Source organism: Protopterus annectens, chromosome 4.part0 (genome assembly GCF_019279795.1).
Source record: "Protopterus annectens isolate FY-2018-M chromosome 4.part0, PAN1.0, whole genome shotgun sequence".
NCBI lineage: Eukaryota > Metazoa > Chordata > Ceratodontiformes > Protopteridae > Protopterus > Protopterus annectens.
In genome coordinates, this window is record NC_056733.1 from 598,085,589 (window position 1) to 598,111,262 (window position 25,674).

The 25,674-nt window shown below is 43.9% G+C and overlaps 1 protein-coding gene across 8 annotated transcripts in view; it reads left to right on the forward strand.

The window, feature by feature from the left end:
• Positions 1 to 25,674, forward strand: part of NCOR2 (nuclear receptor corepressor 2) — a 3,277,114-nt gene that overhangs the window by 2,715,384 nt on the left and 536,056 nt on the right. For all 8 annotated transcript variants that reach the window (XM_044068530.1, XM_044068534.1, XM_044068533.1 and 5 more), the window contains one exon: positions 23,109 to 23,334. In XM_044068530.1, the coding sequence (XP_043924465.1) occupies positions 23,109 to 23,334 (226 nt within the window). The remainder of the gene's footprint in view (positions 1 to 23,108; positions 23,335 to 25,674) is intronic.

Here is a 25,674-nt window from a genome sequence, read left to right on the forward strand (position 1 = left end):
CCCTGTTCTCACATCCTTTGATTAAATAATTCCTCAGAGGGGCTTCTAATATCAGAACTCCCAGAAGGCTACCCACGCCAGCATGGGACCTGAATTATATTTTGGAAAAACTAACCTTACCACCGTTCAAACCTGCTGCTTCAACAGAACTGAAATACCTCTCCTGAAGACTGCTTTCCTACTAGCTATCACTTCAGCCAGAAGGGATTCAGAACTTCAGGCACTAATGGCCATTGAGCCCTTCATCATTTTCCATGCAGACAGGGTCTCCCTGAGGACTAACCCCTTCTTTATGCCCAAGGTGGTATCTAATGTGACTCTCAACCAGGCCATATATTTATCCACCTTCTTCCCAAACCCTCAAAACAAGGGGGAAAGAATTCTGCACTCACTAGACATGCACAAACAGCTCAGATACTACCTAGACCATACTAAAGCCCTTCATGAAAACAGACCAACTTCTTGTCAGCTTTGTCCTGGGGCAGAGGGGAAGCCCATCTCCAAGCAAACCATTTCCAAATGGATATCACACTGCATCTATTTTCTGCTACAGATTACACGGGAAACCAGCCCCTAAGTCTATTCGTACGCATTTCACTAGGGCAGCCTCCACTTCCACAGCATTCCTCAGAAGACTTCCCACCAGGGACATCTTGGAAGCTGCCACCTGGATTTCTGTCCATACCTTTACAAAGCATTACCACCTACCTTTTTTCTCTAAGGCTAGGGCAGGGTTTGCCAATGCAGTTCTGCAGTACATGCTGATCCAGGCCTAGTTCTCTTACTTATCCTACCACTCCTCTCCTCAGCTTTGGGAATCCTCCCACAGGTGATGACTGCAACAGTGAAACATGAAGAACATAGTACAGTTGTGTACACTTACCATAAGTGTAGAAGTTCGAGTGTATTCACTGTTGCAGTCCTGGTTTCCCTCCTTCCTTCCCCCTAGCCACTAGGACCATTTTACCATATTTCCTGGGACTTCTGACTGGTTAGGGCAAGAAAAACTGATGTAATGGTGTTGGCTGCCTTGCTTTATAGCACTGATGACCTGACATCAGTCAACAAGCAACAGCAGCCGACGCAGAAAAAGATCGACTCTGGTATTTGGTCTGGCCGAGGGCTATCACAGCAGGGATAACCCACAGGTGATGACTGCAACAGTAAATATACTCGGACATCTACATTTATGGTAAGTGTACGCAACTGTACTTTCTGTGGCATTCGCACATCCACTATACCCCCCCCCCCCCATACCAATCTTTCAGCACAGTTATAGACAAAACAAAAATACATTAACATTCTTGTACAAGCCTGACTAAAAAGACGATATCAGATTTAGACATTAATTATTACAGACAAGCCTCCCTTTCTCAATCTCTTATCAGAAGAATTCTGGACAAAAATAAAATAAAGTGTTGCAACTACAGTCCCTCACCCCCCAAATCCTCTTAGCACAAGATCTCTTCCCAAAAAGGTAATGCAGTCATCTCCCTAGGTTTTTTCAACTCCCCCTACACACTCACACACACACACACACACACACACACACACACACACACACACACACACACACACACACACACACACGTTAAAAAATAAACTCCAAAACTTACCTTTTATGCAGTTGATAGAAGGCTGCTACTAATCCTCTGCTCCCTCTTCACGATTGTAGACTGACCTGCTGCTTACTTCTCCAACACAAAGCCCAGACCAGTTCAGACCTTTTAAATTGCCCTTAAAAGGGCAGTTTTTCAGAGCTTTTAGAAATTGCCTTTACAAGGGCAGTTGAAAATACCTTGGCTTATCCAGTGACCTTGGATCGCTTCTAGAAAGCTTGAATCCACAGTCTGTCCTCCGTTCGCCATCTTCATGCTGGTAATCCACAGCCCAGATCGATCTGCCGCCAGTGTGATAAAAGGCAAACTCCTCTTGAAAAACGAGAAGAGAAGTAATGCCTCTGCACACACACACACACACACACACACACACACACACACACACACACACACACACACACACACATGCCTTTTTAAAGGCAGTTGACACAGGAAGTGCTTTGCGCTTCATCAATTCCCTTTAAAAAAAAAAAAAAAAAACTTCCCTGGGTGCTGAAGCCACCAATCAGGTTCTTTGCTTCACTGAAGTGGACCTGATTGAGTGAGTGCAGCATACTGACAAATAAAAAAAAACAAAAAAGCCTGTAATGGCGAGGTAATGTGCAGACTTCCATGATGTGCCGAGGAACATACTGAGGCAATGTAGAAACTATTTTAATGGAATGCTGGTTTGAATCTCCTGAGACTGTAAATATGCCATTTTTTTTCACATCACCATTTACTGTCTGAGCCGGTACAAGTTGTTAGGAGCGAACAGAGCAGAAGAAACGGAGAAGCCTGCAAGGGGGCCCTTATTCGCAGAGAGATAATCGAGGTGCTCCCCTTGGCCGTGGGTTCCGCAGGTACCTAACGCTGGCTTTGATGACATAGTAGGGGTTGTACACATCACAGCATACTGACTTTTAGCATTTCTAAAGTGTATTTGCTTCTGTATCTGTAATCACAAGTAAAAATTCATATAAATGTATACACCCAGAATCAGCATCTCCTTCCTAACAGTTTACTGGTGTACATTTATAGATGTGTCATTTTAACAGCAGTGTGCAGTAAGTCCCTTACCTGCATGTCTTATTTAACTATTACGTCTACCAGCACAGCAGTGTTATGTTGTAGCAGCGCCGGACGATTTACATTAGCCGGTGCCATTTTCCTTTTCTCCCTTTATTTGCACTTGAACTGCTTGCCGCCTAACCAGCTGTAGTAACTGCATGTAATTCTAAAACGTACCCCTCAACTGCTATGATTTACTCATAGCACTATGATTTTGGCCTTCAGATGCAGCCTTTCTCCTCATAGATTTCTGATGTTTCTCATAAAGTCAGACCTGTTTATAACTACATACTTTATTAAGTAACTAAACTGTCTTTACAAAGATTCACAAGTATTAACTATATAGAGTCTAGTATATAAAGGCCTCCTATTGTAAAAATTAAGAAAGTGCTCCTCTTTCTGACCCTCTGCTGTGATTTTTAAAAGCCACTGGTATGCTTTTTAATGCTTGGAGGTTGAGAGGTATGCTTTATAACGCCATGCAGTGTCAGCTGGCCGCTGTGTTATCCACAGAATAGGTGTTTGGTTTCAGAGTCTGAGCACACGTTTAAGCTCCGAATTAGCAGAGCCGCCATTTATATGGTACTCTTCTACTGTACTGCATATGCATGGTGACTGTACTAATTAATAGTTAAATGTGTGCTCAGACTCCTAAACCAAAGAACTGTTATATGGATAACAGGGAGGGCAGCTGAGTACAGATCCATTAAATGGATATCTTTGTTCGGCTGCCTACGTGTTATCCACAGAGTAGTTGTTTGGTTTCATTGTCTGAGCACACGTTTTGCTACAAATAAGCAGAGCCGCTATTTATATCGTACTCTTCTACTGTACTGCAGCACTGCCTATCAAGTGGAGAATGGCACTGAGCGTTATACATCCCCTTTAGTTCAAAGTGTTGGTTGAAAGCAGCTTTGCTGTCATACTTATTCATTTTTCTTTATTTTCTATCCTCATTTTTTTCTGTATTTTCTATCCACCACTTTAGTACCTTTAAGTGCAGTTTAGAATGTTCATCTGAAAACTGCGTGCAGAAAAAATAGGCATACACACTTTAAACACAACTACCCCCTTCCATAGCCCTTACTCTTACCCTAACCCAGAAACACTTGCACATGCATGTGAGCAAATGCACACACACACACACACACGCCCACACTTAAACCCAGTGCTGACACTTTAGTAAAAAACAAACTTTTTAGTATTCCCCTTATTCCCACTTACCTTACATTAAATAAAACATCACTCAATGATCACACCCACTTGACAAAACTTGCACTCAATAAATAGTGTCCGAAAAACCTCTTCAGCAATCGCAACTTATGGTTATTGTTTATCATAATATGCTTACACATATTTAATGTTTAAAATATATGATCCAGATGCTAAAAACTTAAAAATAATTCAGTTAAAGTAAGTTGTTCCAAAAGCCCAGAGTAATAAAAATGACAGTGTCCCTTTTCTTTTTATGCTGTCATTCTTCAGCTTTTAAAACTTTCAACAGAAGAAAGAAGGCTCATGTTTTTGTTAAGTTGTCTACTGACTTCTGCTTTGCTGCTAACCAGAAGACCTGGTGAATCTTCTTACTCTGAATGAGCTGTTTTTCGTTGCTAATCTATAGTGGGTACAGTCTCTTTTTTAAAACCGGTTTAGTGTACTTAATAGCATGTTAAAAGCTATCAGTGATACAGAGGATTTGTCCACATATATCAGTCAGAGTTCAGTTTGGCCTGGTATCCAGAGTGCCGATTAATACCCGATTGGGGAAAAATCTTAATATTATATTGAGTGTTGCTTGTTTACAGGTTAGGTATTTTTGGGTTTCAGAGGTAGTTATCCATTTCTAAAGTTAATGACGGCATTATTTATAGGAAGCAAATCTTACATGATGCCACCTCCTCTCCTCATTGTACTACGTTTAACCAGAAAGTTTTCAAGTGGAGAGTTAACTCTGTGCAGGACTGTCTGAACCTTAAAAGGCTTACACCCATGTCCAGGGTGACATCAGCCAAGTCATCCACTGAAGGCCATCTTAAAAAATGTAAAGCATACCGTCTAAGACAGAAAGAATCCCTGAAGGCTAACAGCATGTCATTTGAGTATCAAGAGCACTGGGTCTTATGAATACTTTTGCAGTCCCTGATTCTGACACTGTCTTGGACCAAGCCCCCTACTGATGCCTCTAAGGAAGCTAACAAACGTTCACACGATGGCCTTTCTTCCAAAGTTGAAACCCTGCAGTAGTCAGTTGAACCAGATGCCTCTCCATGGGAATATGGAACTTATACCAGTATTTTGATATGTGGAGGGAGGGGGTGCTGCAGTATTTCCTTGTTTCTAGTGTGCAAGGACATTTGTGACTAAATAATTTTAAGTCATTAATGCATACCTATAACTGGAGACCTCTGAGGCAGTCATTCCTCCCAGAAGCAGAAAAAGGTGTCAATCCCTCAGATGTCCACTGTCTTGCCTTTGCCAGAGCTAAAAGACTCCCCCTCCCCAGGCCACATCATAAGACCTGGTTAAGTTGGCTTAGGACTTTGAAAATTTTCCTAAAGAACATGCAGCCACCATCAGAGCAAATTTCAGTGTCAGTGCTCTGTACCTTGTAAAGGAAAAAGGAAACCTCCCATCCTGAGGAATAAGACTCCTCTGACTCAAGGTAGATGAACTGGCCTAAGGAGATCAGCTGTCCTCACCTCTTTCTTATAACTCAGACACTGAGGGCACCCTCTCTCCTTTGGGAGACACCCTCAACAAGATGAATGATTTCTTCAGATGCAAGTCTAAGGACTACTGTAATGCACAGAGGAGGTATAAAGAGCTTCTGGGTTATCCAGAGCCAGTGCAGTTAATTATTCCTCCAGTGACTGTAGCTTTGGAGGATACATGCACCAGTGCACTTTTGGAGCAAGAGTCCCAACTTCCTTCTTCCAAGAAACCTTACCATTTTTACAGGATTGTGGATTCCTGTAAGTATATACACAGGAACCCAGTTGTTGATCTGGCTATGGAATCCATAGATTCCAGCAAGGAGTCTGCCAAGGCTCTTACCACAAATCCACTGCCGAATAACAGTCTGTGATTAAGGCTCTTACCCAAAATCCACTGCCGAATAACAGTCTGTGATTAAGCCTATGAGCTACTTCCCCTAGTCTTGAGTTTGATTCAGTCAGCTTTTATTTGCCTTCTGTGCAACTGTGAACAAGTCACTTAGTCATACAGCGCTCTGGGACAATTAGGAGACAGGGTTAGACTCCTTAGTAATCTCAGTGACTGCTTGTCTAGTAACTACTTATGAACCTTTAATAGCTGAGGTACCTATAGGAACTGGGGGGGGGGGGGGGTAAGAGTAAGTGATTATTGCTAGGTCACCCTTCGTGGAGGGAGGGAGGTCTGGTTGGCCCTATGTGTGACACTTAATGGAAACACATGATGTTTTCCCCCCATGAGGTTTCAGCCTAGGGATCTTGTGCTGCTGTACAAGTTACACAGTAAGCTGAAGAGAATTCAGAGTGCATAGGCATATTTCCATTTGGAAGGTGGCACATAGTGGAGATCTAAAGAGCCACTGCAGGAGAGAGGATCCTTTGTCCAAGAAGAGGGTAGGCCATCTGCAGGGCCAGCAAGTTGACCTGCTCCCTACCACATGACTCTCTCATCAGAGTAAATTGGGATTCCAAGCAGGAAAGACTGGACCATGGGGCTGTCAACCAGCCTGGGGATTCTTGGCTTGTGCAACTGAGGAACAAGTGGACCAATTAGTGGAAGTAGAGGAGCCATCGAACTTTGTCCTGGTTTGGGTGGGGGGTAATAAAGAGGGTGTTGCTAGTTTTAACAAAAGATGATCCTCAGGGGAATCTTGGAAATGTCATGGCTAAACAAATTTTTACAGGTAAAAACAAAATATGTGAAACTACAGCCAGGAATAAGAATGGAAAAAAAAATACCCAGTTAGGACAACAACAATCCACTGAAAGAGCTGGAACAGCTGATCACAACAAAGATATAACTTTAAAAAAATTGTTCTCCATTTAAGCACTTTCGTCTGTATCAAAAAGACTTCATCAGAACTGAAGAACCAAGTTGGAAACCAGGTCTAAATAAACTTCAAAAATTGTAACATGATCAGTTATATATTAAAACTGTACAAAGAATACAAAGCATTAAGAAACAGTGAAGCTTTGTTAAAAATGCACCAAAAACATAACTAAACAAAGCATAAATTAGTAAAGAATATTGTAACATATGATGTTCTGTGTGTTTCACTGTTGCAGTCCTGATTTATGGGATTTCCTGCTGTGGAAGTCCTTGGCTGGCCTGACTACCAGAGTAAAAATCTCCCTGCTCCTAAGACTGGTGGATGCCCTACACTGACGTCAGTATGCTTAGGTATAATGGGAGCCTGCTGATGACATCAGTCTTTTCTTGCCATTGGAGCCAGAAGCAGTATTTCAGTATGTCAGTCGGTCCACACCAGAGAGAAGTCTTCTAAAGCTTAGTACCCCATTGGGGAACCCTTTTTTTCTTGTTTTAACTCATGTCAGATAAGGTTTACTATTGTCTCCACTGTGGTAAACAAATCCCACACTGAGACTTTCATACTTTGTGTGTCACCTGTCTAGACTTGGGATCACAATGTCCCTAGCTGCCGTTTTTGCACCCGTTTCAGTTCTAGGACTATCAGGTGTAGGGCCCAAATCTTTGCTAGACATCTTAGTCTGCAATCTTCTTATTGTTTGATGGCATCTGCCGGTCGTCCAGAGGTTGAGCTCCCTAAGTGCAAGAAGGGCAAGGAAAAAGGAGCCAAGCTTAGGGCCTCGGATGACAACCATTCACCATAGGCCAGTCCCCCAAGGCTCATTATTGCTTAGGAAGGCGTGGCACTTTTGCAGCCCCCTTCTGTGACCAAGGTGGTGGCGCAGGCCTCTGTCGAGACCCGTACGGAGTGCAATGTGCTATCAGGTCCTTCAACTTTTACTCAGGCCCTGGCTTTCAGTTCGTCAGTCGGGTCTGGAGTCGCTCAGCAGACCTCGGCTTGTGACAAGTGATATTGTACCAGTAACATTCCTTCAAGGCATCAACTTCCATCGGTTCTGCCTTACAAAGAGACTGGCATCAGGATAGCAGACATACCTAGGCTCAAGACCAAAGCTACTTCTACAGGTGGGTACTACCTCAGGTCCTATAGCTAGGCTTACCTGCTCCCACTCAGCAGGTTATCAGCAAGACCTAATCAGGTTAGCTGAGGTCCTCATCTCCTTAGTCAGAGCTAGGTAACCTCCTTTGGAGTCTTCCCCAGGGAAAAGGGAGAGGGATCCTACCCATGAAGGTTTCTCGACCCTCCTGATTCAGATGAGAATTCTGACCAGTAGGAGTCTGTCTTTGAGGAGGGACCCTTCCTTACCTCTTTTGAAGATTCAGATTTTGAGGAGAATCTGCTTTCAGCTTCAACTCCTGGAGACATCACTTTTGGGGAAACACTCCATGCCATGAGTAAACATTTCCAGTGGGAGGCAAAGGAACACCTACAATCTAAAAAGAGGGCTAGAGAGTTCCTTGACCTCCCAGAACACAAACCTTTGGCTATTCCTCCTGCATTGGAGGTGGTAGAGGATGTTTTTATGGATTCTCCCCTGATCCCAGACTCTCTACCTCCAGCCCCTTGCAAACCAGACAGGTTTTACGGCATGTTGAAATCACATAAATACCTCTTCAAAAAGCCCTGTGCTGACCCAGAAGTCGTCACTCCAGGTCCCAAGGGAGCAAGAGCCAGCTCTTCAAAGAACCCTTCACCTATTGACAAAGAAAGCAGGGCCCTTGATAGGTTTCGTAAAAAAAAAGTCTACACTTCTCCTACTCTAGCCATGAGGACCCTTAACTGCCAATTTCATATGATAAAATACTAACAAAGTATTTTAAATAAAAGGAAGCAAAAGATGTCCTCTGTGGAGGACAAGAACATTGCTAAGGAATTGTTGGACCTTTCCCATTCCAGCTCCCAGGTGGCGAGACACTCTACACTGCGGCTACAATGCCATGGAGGCCTCTAGCCAAGCTGCTGTATCTGGCTCTGTCATTAGAAAGCATGCTTGGTTTAGGGAACAGATCCCACCAGACCATGTCAAATCCAAACTTCTAGATGCATCCCTGGATAAGGACTTTCTTTTTGGGCCAAAAGCTAATGCTGTGCTAAAAAAGATGAAAGGTAAAGCAAAATCTCTGCAAACTGTCAAGGACTTCCCACCAAGTTCAGCCTCTTAGGTTTAGTAAGAGTTTTCCCACTAAACGCTCATCTTTTCCCTCCCACTCTAAAGGTGGCCAGAGGAAGCCTCAGAGGTAAAGGCCTCAAAGGCAGCAGCAGTCATAAAGGCCCAGGCAGTGGTCCTCAGGAACCTCCAGGCAGGGGAGTTCTAGGCCACAGGGCTCTGACAGAGAGCAACAATGACTCCTCCTTTCCACTACCCTCTGCCACCCTCTCCAGAACAGATAGGAGGAAGGTTGTCCCTGTTCAAAGGAAACTGATCCCTCATTACTTCAGACAAGTGGGTTCTGAAAGTTATCTCAGACGGTTACAAGCTCACTTTCAAAGAGCCATTAAGATACTCAGGTTACCCTGATGTTTCACAAAATCAAAGAGCAGATGCCCTTTCTAAGATTCACAAACTCTGCTCACAGGGCTCAGTGGAACCAGTACTAGATCATCAAATAGGGAAAGGGTTCTCGTCCAGGCTATTCCTGGTTCTCAGAAAGGAAGGCTCATTTCCAACGTCTTCAGTGCCAGGGCAGATGGGAAGATCAGTTCAGACACAAGCACATAAATTGGAAAGAACTGATGGCAGTGTAAAAGGGCCTAGTGGCTTTCAAAGATCAGTGGAAACCAGGGTCCTGCTTGTCAAAACAGACAACACCACATTCATGTGATACATAACCAAATAAGGAGATACCCACTCTTACCCTCTTTGTTGACTAACAATGCAGGTCTGTGAGACAGCTCACTCTCTAGGGTTGCACTTCATGCCACTGTACCTCCCAGGGACTCAAAACACTGTACCAGATAATCTCAGTAGGAACTTAATGGATCCTCAAGAGTGGCATCTGCATCAGGAAGCGTTTGTCAGCATAGTCCAGAAATAGAGATCCCCACAGATACACCTCTTTGCCAACAAAGAAAATGCTCAACTGAAAAGATTCTGTTCCAGGAGCAAACTACGCACAGCCTGGAGGACAGACGCTTTCTCCTACTTTTGGAGCCACCTGTTCCTTTATGCATTTCCTGCCCCTGCCTCTTCTTCCAAGGGTCCTCCTAAAAATTAGGGAAGAAGGCCCAAGAGTCATCCTGTTTGCCCCAGACTGGCCTAGGCAGCACTGGTATCCTCTGCTACTAACTTTAACCAATGAAAAACCGTGGCAGTTACCTCAGAGAGTGGAACTTCTGACTCAGGACAAGGGGAGGTTTGTGCATTCCAACTTTCAGACTATCAAACTCTCAGCCTGAATAATTTCTCAGAGACTTGAAGGCCTACTATTAGGAAGTCATACTGAGCCAAGTGGAAAAGATTCTCCATTTGGTGTCAGCAGCAAGGTGTCAATCCTAACTCAACCAGTATCTCTGCCATTTTAGATGACCTGGCTACCCTGGTGGACAGAGTCCTATCCTTTTCTTCCATCAAGATTCATGCTTGTACTATTTCAGCCCACATCCCTAGTCTTCCTCCTGTCTTTTCCCACCCCCTAATGAAACAATTTCTTAGGGGAGTGTTTCACATCAGAGCTCCCATGAGATAACCCACGCCGCCATGGGACCTCAGATTTGTTCTAGAAAAATTGACACTAGCCCCCCCCCCCCGTTTGAACCAGCAGCCTCTGCTGATTTAAAATTCTTAACCTGGAAGACTGCCCTTTTACTGGCTATCACCTCAGCTAGGAAAGTCTCTGAACTGCAAGCTCTCATGGCAGTTGAACCATTTCTCATATTTTACCGAGACGGTGTATCACTCAGGACTAATCCATCCTTTATGCCCAAGGTGGTCATGGACACATCCTTGAATCAAGCCATACACTCCCCACCTTCTTCCCCACGCCTCAGAACCAGGGGGAAAGGATCCTTCACTCCTTGGATGTGCGCAAATAGCTTTGCTACTATATTGACAAAACAAAATCTTTCAGAAAATCAGATCATCTCTTTGTGTCCTTTGCCGTTGGCTGTGAAGGTAAATCAGTCTCTAAACAGACTGTCTCCAAGTAGATTTCCCGTTGTATTTCCTTTTGTTACAGCCATCATAGCAAAAAGCCTCCCAGATCTGTAAGGACTCACTGTTCTAGGGCTACTTCTACCTCTGCTGCCTTCCCAAAAGGAGTGCCTACCAAAGACATTTTGGAACCTGCTACCTGGTCATCTGTGCATACCTTTACCAAACACTACCATTTGTCATCCTTCTCTAAGTCTATAGCAGGATTTGCTACTACCGTCTTGCAGGGCATCCTCTTTTCTCCATAATGTACCTTCCACCCTCATCTCAGCTGTGGGAATCATCCCACATGTCAGGACTGCAACAGTAAAACATGAAGAACATAGTACAGTTGTGTATGCTTACCATAAATGTAGATGTTCAAGTGTATTCACTGCTGCAGTCTTCTTTCCCTCCCTCCTTTCCCCCTTTGCCTACCATAGTAGTCTGCTTCTGTTTTCTTTACTAACCACAGGACCCCCTGGGTGTTTACCCTGCAGGCCTCTTTTTTTTCGTTTGTGCCTTGTTTATGGTTCATCCCTGGGGCTTTTATCTTATAAGGGACAAGAAAAAACTTATGTCATGGCATCGGCTGGCTTTTTTTATACCCAAGCGTACTAACATCAGGGTAGGGCATCCACCAGCCTTAGGAGGAGGGATATTTTTACTCTGGTAGTCGGGCCGGCCAAAGGTTTCCACAGCAGGAAATCCCGCAAGTCAGGCCTGCAACAGTGAATACACTCGAACAGCTGCATTTATGGTAAGTGTACACAACTGTGCTTTGCCAGTAACGAAAATTAATTTTAATTGCCTTTAATAGGTCTAGATTTGGGAATACTTTTCATGTTAATAAAATAGTTTAAGCCAGGCAGCTTACTATAGTTCAACCTTATTTGCCATTGTACCCCCAAAATCTCCAGTATTTTATTCATATTGTCTCCCCTCCCATCATCAAAAGTGCTATCAGGAAAAAAAAAAGTATTAAAATGTTTGCATTTTAGAAAATGTTTAAAATGGCATTATTGGTATTTTTATTCTTCACTGATTTTAATATGTAATTGATCATATGACAGTCTTTGAGTCTCATTTAACCTGGTTTTTGGTTTGTTTCTTCAGTTCTGATGGAAGCGCTTAAGTAGAAGATAAATTTATTTTAACTTGTGATGTCCTCCTCTTTGTTCTAGCTCTTTCACTGAATTATTGTTGCCATAAATGGGTATTTTTGCTTGTAACTGTCTACAAGTGCCACATTGCAAAATATTAACCTTACAGCTTGCACTGTATCTGCTCTTTCCTTCAGCCTTCATAGTTACAGTAGACCTGATAGATGGCTGTCTCCACATACAAATAGTTAAAACAGGCAGCCGGTACTCTATATTTGAAGCAAAGGATGCTTGCTGCCAGTTTACTTCCTTGCCCTTGGTTTATCTGCTGCACCAGATGCATTTATAAAGTGCTTGGCTACAATAATTTTCTGCTGCAGAATCCAGGGTATTCAGATGTGCACCTACATAGACAGCTGTCTAATTTAGGCCCCATTCCAAGAAGAGATGCAGAAAGTTCTGTAGTTTACTGTATTCTGCTTTCTGTCCAGTTTCAGGGAGCTCTTCTACACCTAGTTGACATGTTCCTAATGGTACCTCTGGCACGACTCCATATGAGAAAACTGCAGTGGAACCTAAGAAACAGATTATGCCGGCATGCCCACTCTCTCCTGCTGCCTTTTGTCAAGAAAGAGCCCTCTCTTGGGGAATATGAGAAGTGATTGTCAAACCTGGGGGGGGGGGGGGGGGTCTCATTCAAGCTAAGCCCAGATGTCCAGGCAGTCACTGTAGACTCCTAAGACATAGCTTAGGGGGCAGTCAGGGAAACTGAGGTGTCAAAGGACTTGGAATAAATCTCAGAGAATTAAAAGCTCAACTGCATCGAAGAGATGATGACTGTAATTTCAGCTGTAAAAGCGATCAGACGGTCCCGATTGCCAAGGACCCTGCAGATGCTCACATCTGGACTTCTTCACAGGTGGAGTTTACCAAAAGTAGACATTTTTTGCTTTTATATAAAAACAAGTGACTTAAAGTAATGCACCAGGACATCAACCACTGAGACCTAGTCAACAGATCTCATCTCAGTAAGCCAGGTAGATCTGTTTTTGTACACCTGTCTTACCAACCCTTTTCTCCTCAAGGTAACAGAGAAGATGGGCTGTGTCTTTTCTCTCATTTTTCTTCTCAAGGTAATGCAGAAGGTAAGGAAAGCAAGCCAAAATGCTTCTCATAGCTCCCTGTGGTCTGAGACTCTACTGATTCTCCATACTACTGGAAGAGGCAATGAGAGAGCCTATTTGTCTGCCCCAGTGTGTAGACCCCATTACCAAACACAAGGGGGACACCCATACACCCCAACCTGAAGATTCTAGGTTGATGGTTTGGATGAGCTCTCATAACCTTTAGGTATATACTTTCAGAAGATATATTTACTATCCTAAGGGATGCTAAGATATCAAAAACAAGGAAATCATAACCAGTGAAATGAGAATGATTCTCCATTTGGATCCAGAAAGAGGGCCTGGTTCCTAATCAGTGTTCTGTGGCCATGGTCCTTGCATGGGGGGTATCCATATTCATCAAGGACACCCACACCTCAAGACTGGTGGCAACGCACGATGCATCGGAGACCATCCAGGTGCAATTAACCATAGGCAAGACTGCTCTGCAAATTGTAGCATGTTACAGGCCACCCTCACAAACTCAGGAACCTCACATGGCCTTCCTGAAAACACTGGAGGGGATAAATGTATCAAAAAACACCATCATACTAGGTGACTTCAATTACCCTAATATGGACTGGGAACACTACTCAAGCCCAAACACCCTAGCCCAAAAGTTCCTGGAATTCATAAACTCAAATGCCATGGAACAACTAGTCACCATCCCCACAAGAGGAGAAAACATACTTGATCTCATCATCACGAACATGGGAGCACAATGTTCAACACCGGAAGTATACCCCTCACTGGTGAGATCAGATCACAAACTAATCTCGCTGGAGGTCCTCATCCCACCCCCACCTGAAATAAAAACGACCACAGTAAAGAACTTCTCGAAAGCCGACTTCACACTTCTAAAGACTAGTGTGGTCTCCTTTAAGGCCCCGAGCATGGAAAACAGTACTCAAGCCGCTGAATCACTTACAAATGCCTTCTACCAGCACCTGCAGGACTGCATGGATAAGGCAATCCCAAGCAAAACAAAGACTCTTTGTACCAAAGGCAAGCATCCAGTCTGGTGGACCCCAGCCATAAACAAACTCTACAACAAAAGGAGGAAGCTACTACAAGATAGAGCAAAATCCTTAAAAGGTAAGACACCTTTGATCACTATAAGTAAAAAACTAAGAGCTCTCATAAAATCATCCAAAGCAAATTTTGAGAGAAAAATAGCTAAAGACTCAAAAGACAATCATAAGGCCTTCTTTAGTTATGTTAGAAACCTGGGAGGAAACACCCAGATATGCTCAGAACTAGTTCAAAATGATGTGAAGATTACTGATCCTACAGACATTGCCATCATACTGGCTGACAGGTTCAGTGCAAACTTCTCCCCCCCCAAAAGGAGAGATATCTATACCAAACGATTGCAGCCCCCCAAACATCTCTAACGCCCAAGTGAGAACTGCTCTTTCCAAAGCAAAAAACACAGCATCCATGGGACCTGATGGTGTCCCCGGCTGTGTGCTCCACGAACTCAACGAGGAATTAAACCCACAGCTAGGACAGCTGTTTAATCATAGTCTCACCTCTGGATACGTACCCAGTGAGTGGCGCACTGCAACTGTGGTCCCACTTCACAAAGGCGGTGCCTCCACCGACCCTGGAAATTACCGGCCCATTAGCTTGACAAGCCTTATCTGCAAAGCCATGGAGAGGATCATAATGGACCTCATAAATAAAGACATAGGGAATTTGCAGACTTTGGATCCAACCCAATTTGGCTTTGTCAAAGGCAGATCATGCCTTTTAAACTTGGTTGACTTTTTCGAAACAGTCACCAAAGCCATTGATGAGGGAAAGGCAGTCCATACAGCCTACCTCGATCTGGCGAAGGCCTTCGATACAATACCCCACTCAGGTATCATTGAAAAACTCATCAGCTTAAATGTTAACCCATACATCACAAGATGGGTTGCAAACTGGCTGAGTGACAGAACCCACAGGGTCAGAGTTGCTGGCGCCATGTCAGACTCAAAGCCTGTCACAAGTGGTGTCCCACAAGGCTCAGTCCTGAGCCCACTCTTGTTTGGCATCTACTTTTCCGAAGTACAAGCAAACACAGGAGGGTTATGGCTGACAAAAGTTTGCAGATGACTGCAAACGGGGCGCCATAGTCGAAAACACATCTGACACAGATATCCTTCAGAAGGGTCTCACAGAAACGGATAACTGGTGCCAGAACCATGGCCTAAAGTTAAATGCCAAAAAATGCATAGTCATACCCTTCGGGAAAAACAAGGTTACCCCTAGCTACCATATAGGTGGCAATCCACTGAGCACAGAAGAAGTTATCAGGGACCTGGGGACCCAGGTTGACAGTAGCCTATCATTCGACACCCATGTAGCTAAAGTAGTTAGGAAGACCTTCTACATTGCCCACCTTATCATGAAGGGATTCACATCTAGATCAAGGGAGGTCATAGTCTCCCTATACTCATCACTCATCAGACCAATGATTGAGTACAATGCCCCATTCGGAATGTATCTGACTCGACACTTGCAGCAGCTGGAGAGGCCACAAAAGTTCCTCACCAAAAGAATAAAGGGTCTCAAAAATCTGTCCTATGCTGCCCGACTTAAAGAACTCGAGCTCTATTCAGTCGCTTACCACTTGCTCAGAGGTGACCTTTGCCTGACATACAAGGCCATGTCAAACCCAGATTTGATGAATATGCTTCACCTCAAAAAATCTAGATCAGTCAGAGCCACAAGGGCGGGAGACTTAAACCTCGACACGGCTATTAATAGGACGTGCTGGAGGGATAGATTCATCACCCAAAGACTCCCTATGCTGTGGAACAAAATCCCGGTATATGTGAGGCAGAGCACCTCGCTGGCCTTGTTCAAGAGAAATCTTGACCAATGGATGGGAGATCGCAGATATACCCCAGGGATTACCTCAGTGTCACTGCTCGACAGAGGCACAGCAAAATAATGGGTATAGTTCCCCATACTAAAGGGGTGGTGTAAGCCACAAAACTATGGGCTAGGCTTGTAAATGCCCTCGGGCAGATAGCCAAGTATGAACCTATGAACCTATGTCTGTTTACAACTCAAGATTATCTTATGCCTCAGTGATGGTACTTGCTCCTTCAGTCTCTATCTTCTTTCCTTAGGACCACTCCTTTATTCTGCGGTACCAATAAAGCATTTCCAAAAGGAGCCCTTATATTTGAGGCTCTGAAGAAGGTAATTTCTGCACCATGGGGCTTTGTCTGTGTCTTGGAAAATTTAACTGCTCTCAGTCCAGCAGCTGCTGCATTCCTCAAGTAAGTGGCCTGGACGACTGCCTTTTTAGTAGCCGTTACATCTGCTAGGATGTCGTCAGTATTTCAGACCTTCATGTGCAGGGAACTCTTTCTCGTCTTCTAGAAGAGTAGGGTAACTCTGTGATGACAGAAGTCACAATAATTCTCATCATTAATCTCCCTGTATTCTGTGCTACTGCACAGACCTAGGGTCATATTATGTTGCATACCCTGGATGTTCATCGTGCATACAGCTGCAGTCATAACAGATGGGTTCTCCTGCCGTCAGGCGGGTCCTCGGTCGGCCGAATTCCAAAGTCTAGGTCCGGCGTCGGTTGTCGTCGCTTCTTCCCTGACGTCAGTGCGACAGGGGTATAAAGGAACCAGCCGACTCCATTTTCTTCAGTCTTTCTTGCCGCGCGGTGCCCGAAGCAGAAGCAGTTCGCAAGTGCCGGTCGGCCAGCTCCTGAGATTACGAAAATTTGGAAACCAAAGTCTTCTTGAAAGCTAAGTACCCCGTTGGGGAAACTTTTCTTGCCTCAGACCGATGTCAGACAAAGTTAATAATTGTATTTCTTGTGGGAAGCAAATACCGCATAAGGATTTCCATTCCCTCTGTATACCTTGTTTAGGCCCAGACCATGACGTCTCGGTCTGTCGCTTTTGTGCTACATTCAACAAACGCACCATTAAGCATCGGGCGGAGTTCGCCCAGCATTATTTTGGGAAAGCATTTAACTATATTATGTCGTCGGATACTCCGACTCCAGTTTTGTCTAAAAAACGCAAAGATAAGGACTGACACACGAGGTCCGCGGCCTCTACCGACACCACGCCAAAGCCGACTACACGTGGTCCGGTTCTCAGCGAGGCGCCTAAGCAGCCCCTGACTACCGACGACACTTCTTTGGCGGTGTCTCCTGTGCCCCAGGTCGCAGGCTCCTCGGCCCACACCCCGACTACAGATACCGAAGCCACTCTTGGCGTTGAAACTCAGAATGTGGACAGGTCCACCTCCACTCAAGGTGTCTTCAGACCTTCCTCTTCTTTCTCCATCAAGGCTTTCACTAAGTCTAAAGCAACCATGCACTCTAAGAGACAAGCTACACAGGGCCCATCTCCAGGCCCCATGCCTAAGAAACAGATGCTTAAAATGGCTAAGGATTTAATTACTCTTATCAGAGGTTCTCAGCCCCACGGACAAAAGGCCCAGAGTGGAGGAAGATTCCCCCTCCTCTGATCAGGGCTCCTTTATTTCAGAGCACTCTGATGATCAGGAACATTCTTACTCCCCTTTTGAAGACTCTGATGCGGAGGAATCCATCCCTTCTGTATCCCCCCCTGAGGATTACTCATTTGGGGAAACTTTGCATACCTTAAGGGAACACTTCCACTGGGAAGGCCAAGATTATTCAGATTCCAAGAAAAGGCTTAGGGAATTTCTCTTGCTACCTCAGCACAGGCCTCTGGCTATACCTCCTGTCTTGGACATCCTAGATGATGTTTACTCGGAGGCCTGCCTTAACCCGGACTCTCTACCTCCAGCTCCAGTTAAGCCTGACAGGTGCTACAGGGTTCCTGACTCACACCAATTTTTATACAAAAGCCATGCTGCTGACCCAGAAACCATTTCAGAGGGCCCCAAGGGAGTTAAGGCCTCCACTGCTAAAAATCCATTACCTTCCGAGAGAGATTCCAGATCCTTAGAAAGGTGGGGAAAAAAGGTATATACCTCGGCTACCTTAACCATGAGGGCCTTAAACTGTCAGTTCCATATGCTAAAATGCCAACAGTTTTTGTTATCACAATTGAAAAGTAAAATGTCACAACCTGAACAACCAGACTTGAAGGAGTTGCAGGATTTGATGCATAGTGCAGAACAAGCATACCTTACAATGTGGTTTTGATGCTCTAGAGGCCTCATGTAGAGCTGCTGTTACATGATCAGACATACGTAGGCATGCCTGGCTCAAGGAACAAGCCTTGCCTGATCATGTCAAAGCTAAATTACTAGACGCCCCTCTTCAAAAGGATTTACTATTTGGTGCTAATGCTGAGGAGGTATTAAGGAAAATGGAGGAAAAGGCTAAATCAATGCAAACTGTGAAAGATTTTCTACAGGTACAACCCCCACGTTTTAGTAGAAATTGGCCTTCCAAAAACTAGTCCTTTCCTGCCACGGACAGACCCCAAAGAGGCAGATACAGGCGCCCGAGGGGCAGAGGACAATCCCAAGGATCGTTTAGAGGCAGACAATGGCAAGCTCCTACACAAAGAGGTGGTGAGGATAACTCGCAATCTTTCAGAAAGCAAACCCAATGACTTTCCCCTTTGCATGCCAAGCAAGTCTCAAATGGCAGCCCCCTTAGGAGGAAAGCTGGCATTATTTTCAAAAAATTGGCATATTGTCACAAAGGACAAATGGATCTTGGACATTATAAACAGAGGCTACAAATTCCATTTCACACCCTTCCAAAAATGAGAGGCATGCCAAACCTGCCACATAATCAAAGGGCAGAGGCACAAAGGCAAATTACAGATCTCATAAACATGAAAGCTATTCAAGAGGTACCTACGCACGAGCAAGGTCAAGGTTTTTATTCCAGGCTATTTCTGGTACCAAGGAAGGGAAAAGATTGGAGACCTATTTTGGACCTATCCATCCTAAACACATTTCTACTCGTACCAAAATTCAAGATGCTCACTCTACAGCAACTTCTTCCCGTGCTGGGCAAGGACTCTTGGCTGGTAACATTGGACCTCAAGGAGGCATACCTGCATGTCCCAATCAGACAAAATTGCAGAAGGTACCTCAGATTTCTTGCAGGTTCAACCCATTATCAATTCTCTGCATTGCCCTTTGGCTTATCTACTGTGCCCAGAGTATTCACGAAATGCCTGGCATCAGTAATTGCCTACTGCAGACTTCAAGGGATACAAATATACCCCTATTTGGACGACTGCCTGATCCAAGCGGACAGCAAGCACATTCTTCTGAAACATCTGGCTTATGTAATAATGTTGTTGAACTCTCTGGGATACACAGTCAACAAAAAGAAATCAAGGCTAATACCCTCTCGGAAGATAATTTTCCTGGGTGCCAATTTGGACACAAACACCCAGATGGCCTACCTCATGCCAGAGAAGCAGGGGCAACTAATTCAATACTTCAGAGCACTAGCAAATTGCACCAGGCTGACTGCAAGGAAAATCCTGCAGGCTCTGGGATTAATGGCATCTTGCATCTTACTAATCCCATGTGCAAAGCTGCATATGAGGAAACTACAATGGTACCCGAAAAACATATGGTCTCAACACAGCCACAGTTTGGAAACAATAATACCACTAATTCCATGTCTGCAAAAGGAATTTCTGTGGTGGGCTCAAGCATGTCAAACAAACACAGGTCTTCCATTCAGCAAGCCTCAAGCAAATCAAGTCATCACAACAGATGCCTTGGACTACGCCTGGGGGGCGCACATGACAGATCGGTGCATTCAGGGCAAATGGTCCCAAAAAGAAAAGCACCTTCACATCAATCAAAAGGAAATGCTAGCAGTAATAAATGCTATTATAGCTTTCAAGGACCTTCTACAACCAGGTCAACTATTGATAAGAACGGACAACACCACAGTTATGTGGTACATAAACAAACAGGGAGGAACACATTCTTACCCCCTATGCAGACTGGCCATGTCACTTTGGAATATGGCCATGGACTTACAAATGGAACTACAAGCACAGTACTTGCCAGGCAAGGAAAACACGCTGGCAGACAACCTAAGCAGGAATATGACAGATCCACACGAATGGAAATTGCATCCAAAAGTTTTTACAGAAATAATCCAAGAATGGGGAAGGCCAGACATAGATCTCTTTGCCTCCCACAAAAATCACCAATTGACAAAATTTTGCTCAAGGATTTTCCATCCAAAGGCCTGGAGAGTGGACGCTCTCTCTTTCAGTTGGACATCAGTGACAGTTTATGCCTTCCCACCTCTTCCTCTGCTGCCCAAAGTTCTATTGAAAACCAGAGCAGACAGACCAAAGATGATTCTCATTGCTCCGGACTGGCCAAGGCAACACTGGTACCCACTCCTGAGGAGCCTGACGCATTCCCCACCATGGACCCTGCCTCTAATGCCTCTTCTTCTGACTCAGCACAGCTTCAAAACTCTTCACAGCCAGCTAAAAACACTCAATCTAGCCGCATGGAAGATTCCTTAGCATCACAACAGGCCCTACTCTCCAAGGAGGTGCAGGATGTCATTTTGGAGGCCAGAAGGCCATCAACTAGAAAAGCTTACTCCGCAAAATGGAAACGGTTTTGTGTCTGGAATGAGAAAAAGGGCCAGCATCCCTGAAAACTGAATTTACCTCAAATACTACAATATTTGGCTGAGCTGCTAAGCAGTGGACTTTCATTCTCCTCCATCAAAATCCATGCTTCAGCCATTTCTGCAGAATACAACACTGATCCACCTTTATTCTCTCACCTTCTCTTAAGACAGTTCCTCAGAGGGGCTAAGAATCTAAGACCTCCAAGGAAACAACCAATACCTGCTTGGGATCTTAATTTCATTCTGGAAAAACTGACCTTGCCTCCCTTTGAGCCAGCTGCCTCATCAGATTTGCAATATTTGTCCTGGAAAACAGCTTTCCTTCTGGCTATCACCTCAGCTCGTAGAGTTTCAGAACTACAGGCTCTCATGGCTGTCCAGCCTTTTATCATCTTCCATCAGGACAGAGTTTCCTTACGAACCAACCCGTCCTTTATGCCTAAAGTGGTATCCAGGGTAGCTTTAAATCAGGCCATACATTTACCTACTTTTTATCCTAATCCTCAAAACAAAGGGGAGAGATTACTACATTCCTTGGACATCCACAGACAACTGCATTATTATTTGGACAGAACAAAACCTTTCAGAAAATCAGAACAGCTCTTTGTGGCCTATGCGATAGGAGCTCAAGGAAAGCCAATTTCCAAACAGACAATCTCAAAATGGATAGCCCACTGCGTCGCTTTTGCTATTCCTTTCATGGCAAAACTGTACCTACAGGCATTAGAACTCATTCTACCAGGGCCACAGCCACCTATGCAGCTTTCCTCAGAGGAGTTCCTACCAAGGATATTTTGGAAGCAGCCACTTGAGTTCTGTGCATACCTTCTCCAAGCACTACAACCTACCATTATACTCCAAATCTAGATCAGGCTTTGCCACTGCAGTCTTGCAGGGCATTTTGGCTCCTCCTAGTTCCTCCTAGTGCCTACCACCCCTTTCTTAGCTTTGGGATTCTACCCATCTGTTATGACTGCAGCTGTATGCACGATGAACATAGTACAGTTTTGTACCTACCATAAATGTAGATGTTCGAGTGCTAATACAGCTGCAGTCCAGGTTTCCCTCCCTCCTTCCCCTCTAGGGGTATCCTTTTATGGTGTATTTGCTTGCAACTACTGTTTTTTGATTATATTGCATTGCATTACTACATAATTTTATGTATTGCCTTCCTTCTGGGGGCACCTGACATCTGGGGCAAGAAAGACTGAAGGAAATGGCGTCGGCTGGTTCTTTTATACCCCTGTCGCACTGACGTCAGGGAAGAAGCGACGATAGCCGATGCCAGACCTAGACTTTGGAATTCGGCCGACCGAGGACCCGCCTGATGGCAGGCGAATCCCATCTGTTATGACTGCAGCTGTATTAGCACTCGAACATCTACATTTATGGTAGGTACAAAACTGTACTTTACCCTCCCTCCAGCCCCCTGACTTCTTTTGGCTATACCTCTATTCTCCTTTACTATGCTTAAATGCTTTTTGGTGTATTTGCTTTTTTGTTGGAGATATAACCTTGTATGTATATATTTAATTGTTTCCCATTAGGAGGGCACCTGACATCTGGGGCAAGAAAAACTGATGTAATGGAGTCGGCTGCATGCTTTATACCCCTGACAGGCTGACGTCATGGAATACGACACAGCAGCCAATGCAGGACTCAAGACTTTGATAATCAGGCCGACTGAGGGCTATTGAAAGCAAATAACCCAAATATGATTGCAACAGTGAATACACTCGAACATCTACATTTATGGTAAGTGTACACAACGTTACTTTTCCCTCCATCTATCCCCCTTTCTTCTCTTTCCTTTCTAAGGGACATTTTGGTATGTACTTTCTACTGGTAGGGTTCTTCCACCAGAACCTGGCTCGTACTTGAGGGCTCCTGACAGGTTAGGGCAAGAAAAACTGATGTAATGGCCTCTGGCATTTGGGCTAGCCAATGGCTACCCTGGCAGGGATAACCCAAATGTGATGACTGCAAAAGTGAATACACTTGAACATCTACATTTATGGTAAGTGTACACAACTGCACTTTTCAAGTGAAGAAGGTGTTCAATCTCAGGACCACATAAGAAGCTAATAAGACAGCACGTAGCCGTAAGCCTGTGAGCTAGAATGCTAGATGTCAGTTGAAACATTTAGGGTTTGTTTACCGTTGAACATTGAGAGTGCATTAGGGTAATTTAATGCATAATTTTAATGATAAGGTTTGCTTTTTATATCAGTGGAATTAAATGGTGTTGTACCTGAACAGATTCTGTTATGGTGTTGATATCATTTTTTGAAAAAAAAATAAAAAAACAAGTAGCAGTAGATATATTGGTATTTCTTTTTCTTCTGCAGATGCCACAGGCCTTTCCAGATGTGTGGACTACAAATGCTAAGCCTCAGCTCCCATACCATGCCTTGGAGTTGTATGAGCAGCAAATAAGAATGGCCCATGGTTCAGCCCATGATGCAAAAGAACTGTTAAAGCAACAGGAGCAGGAACCAATGACCGATGAAAAAGAATGTCCAGAAACCACTAGTCCTGGTGCCATGTTGAAAAACCTATCCGCAAACCAAGATGGTGAGCCAGGAGTGTACAGAAGGGCACAGATTACTGATCTGTGAATGAGTTTAGTGCAATTATCAGGTCAAGATTTCATTTTCATTTCTGTTTGGGTACTCTTTGGCTTTGCCTAGTTCATTTAATTCCCAAGTCATCACGGAGAACAGATTACTGTTCCTAGAAGACCTTATCTGCCAATAGAAAAAAAATACAAATACCTGCTTAACTTCATTCTTATTCATTGCACCTTAATTCTGTTAAGTTTGGGTCATTTGTTTGGCATTGCAAGGTGTCATCTATTTTTATTGCTTAGGTATCTTCTAGCTGACCCTGGGGTAAAGCATTGCCTGGCCACATTATTCACTGACTTTGTAACCAGACTGTTGCAAATAGTATTTCAAAGCTGGGACATGGGTGAAACAGTTAACATGAAATACAAAACATCTGATGAATAAAAACAGCATACTCTGCATAAAGATTCTGTTACTAGAATTATAGTGACAAGAATCGGTATGTGAAGAGCTGTGGATGGATGCAGCTTCAGTTTTGCACCAGACAGAAGCAGGATAAGGCAACAGGAATTCTTGTCTGTGGAGTATGAGAGCACAAGGTATTAGAGCAAAGTGTCTGATCCAGTCACTGTCTTCTGTTGGTACTGTTTTGCCAGTGTGCACCGACCTGTGGCAGCTGCTTACAGCCTAGGCTGTATGACGTAGTATAGTACCAAAGTAGTGTTTGTATACTGAAAACATGGCAACCATACAGCCCAGTCACTTTATTAACATTGCAGTAGGGAAACAATTACATTTCATCATTCAATTAATGATCTGAAAGGACAGCACAGTGGTGCATTGAGTAGCATTGTCACCATACAGTAACAGGTTTTCTGCTTTGATTCTTGGCTTAGTGAGTTTTGTGCAGATTTTGCATGTCTTCACTGTGATTGTGTGGGTTTACTCTGGTTTTCTTGCTGCTCTCAAAGACATGACCCAGGAAGTCTGGCAAATCTAAATTGTTCACAGGCGTGTGTGTGTGTGTGTGTGTGTGTGTGTGTGTGTGTGTGTGTGTGTGTGTGTGTGTGTGTGTGTGTGTGTGAAAAGAGCATAGGGTCAGTGAACACGGAATGTCGAATGACAGTTTGCTGACTTCCATGTTGCCAACCAACATGCATTCAAGTCCCTGGTTCAGTGAATATGTGGTCTACCTTAGGACTGGAGATCATGGTACAGTGGGGATTGGGAAATTGATCCTTTTCCCCACTGTAGTGCGATCTTAGAGTTGGAATGTATAATTTGCAGGGGGGCAAATAATCGGCATTAAATTTAACATACTGTCTTTCTTCCTCTGTATTTTTTGGTGCTGTGATTCATGCGAATGAACAGAATTCATTGTGTCATTCATGATTTTGAAAAGTAAAGTGTGTGTGCGTGTGTGTGTGTGTGTGTGTGTGTGTGTGTGTGTGGGCGCACGCGCGAGCATGTGCGTTTGGATGAGTTATATAAAATATGGCTGTCAGCTTATTCCCATTCCCTACTTTTCTAGTAAACCCTGTCGATGGTGGCTGTTGACACCGTTCAAGTGACAACCCAACCCTATATGCAGAAATGTGAAAAAAGGATGTGGATGGATGGATGGCATGGCTGGATGGCTTTTCTAAGCCAGAGAACTGGATTGGGAGGTACAGCTTGAATGTCAGATTGCCAGTCGTCTGTCTTGGTAGGAGGAATTACCCTTTAGTGGGCAGTAGGAGATGTGCTGTCAACATATAAAATTTTAGAAATGTATATATTTGCAGGTCATGTGTACTGGACCGTGCATGCCATATAACATCCTGCTAGCAAGAGGTATGAGGAACAAATAGTTACTGTACAGGCTGGATAAACATCCTTCCTTCTCCTCCTCCTTCCCTTTCTAGGAGTACCCCACCACCATCATTCTGATACTGCCTGTTCTGACTGAAGGATTGACAGTTAAAGTACAGTTTGGGGGTAGTTAGTGTTGTTAATTACCTGTACCATTTGCGTGCATGCATTCATTAATGCATATATGTAGCTATGTTCTTGTGTGTGTGTTTGTGAGTGTGAGAGAGTGTATATGTATGCATATATTTGTGTCTTTGTGTGTGTGTGTGTGTGTGTGTGTGTGTGTATATATATATATATATATATATATATATATATATATATATATATATATGTATGTATATAGTGTGTTTGTGAGTGTGTGTGTGTGTATATATAAATATATATATATATATATATATATATATATATATATATATATATATGTATGTATATATATATATATATATATATATATATATATAGATATATAGATGTGTGTGCGTGCATTGTTGTG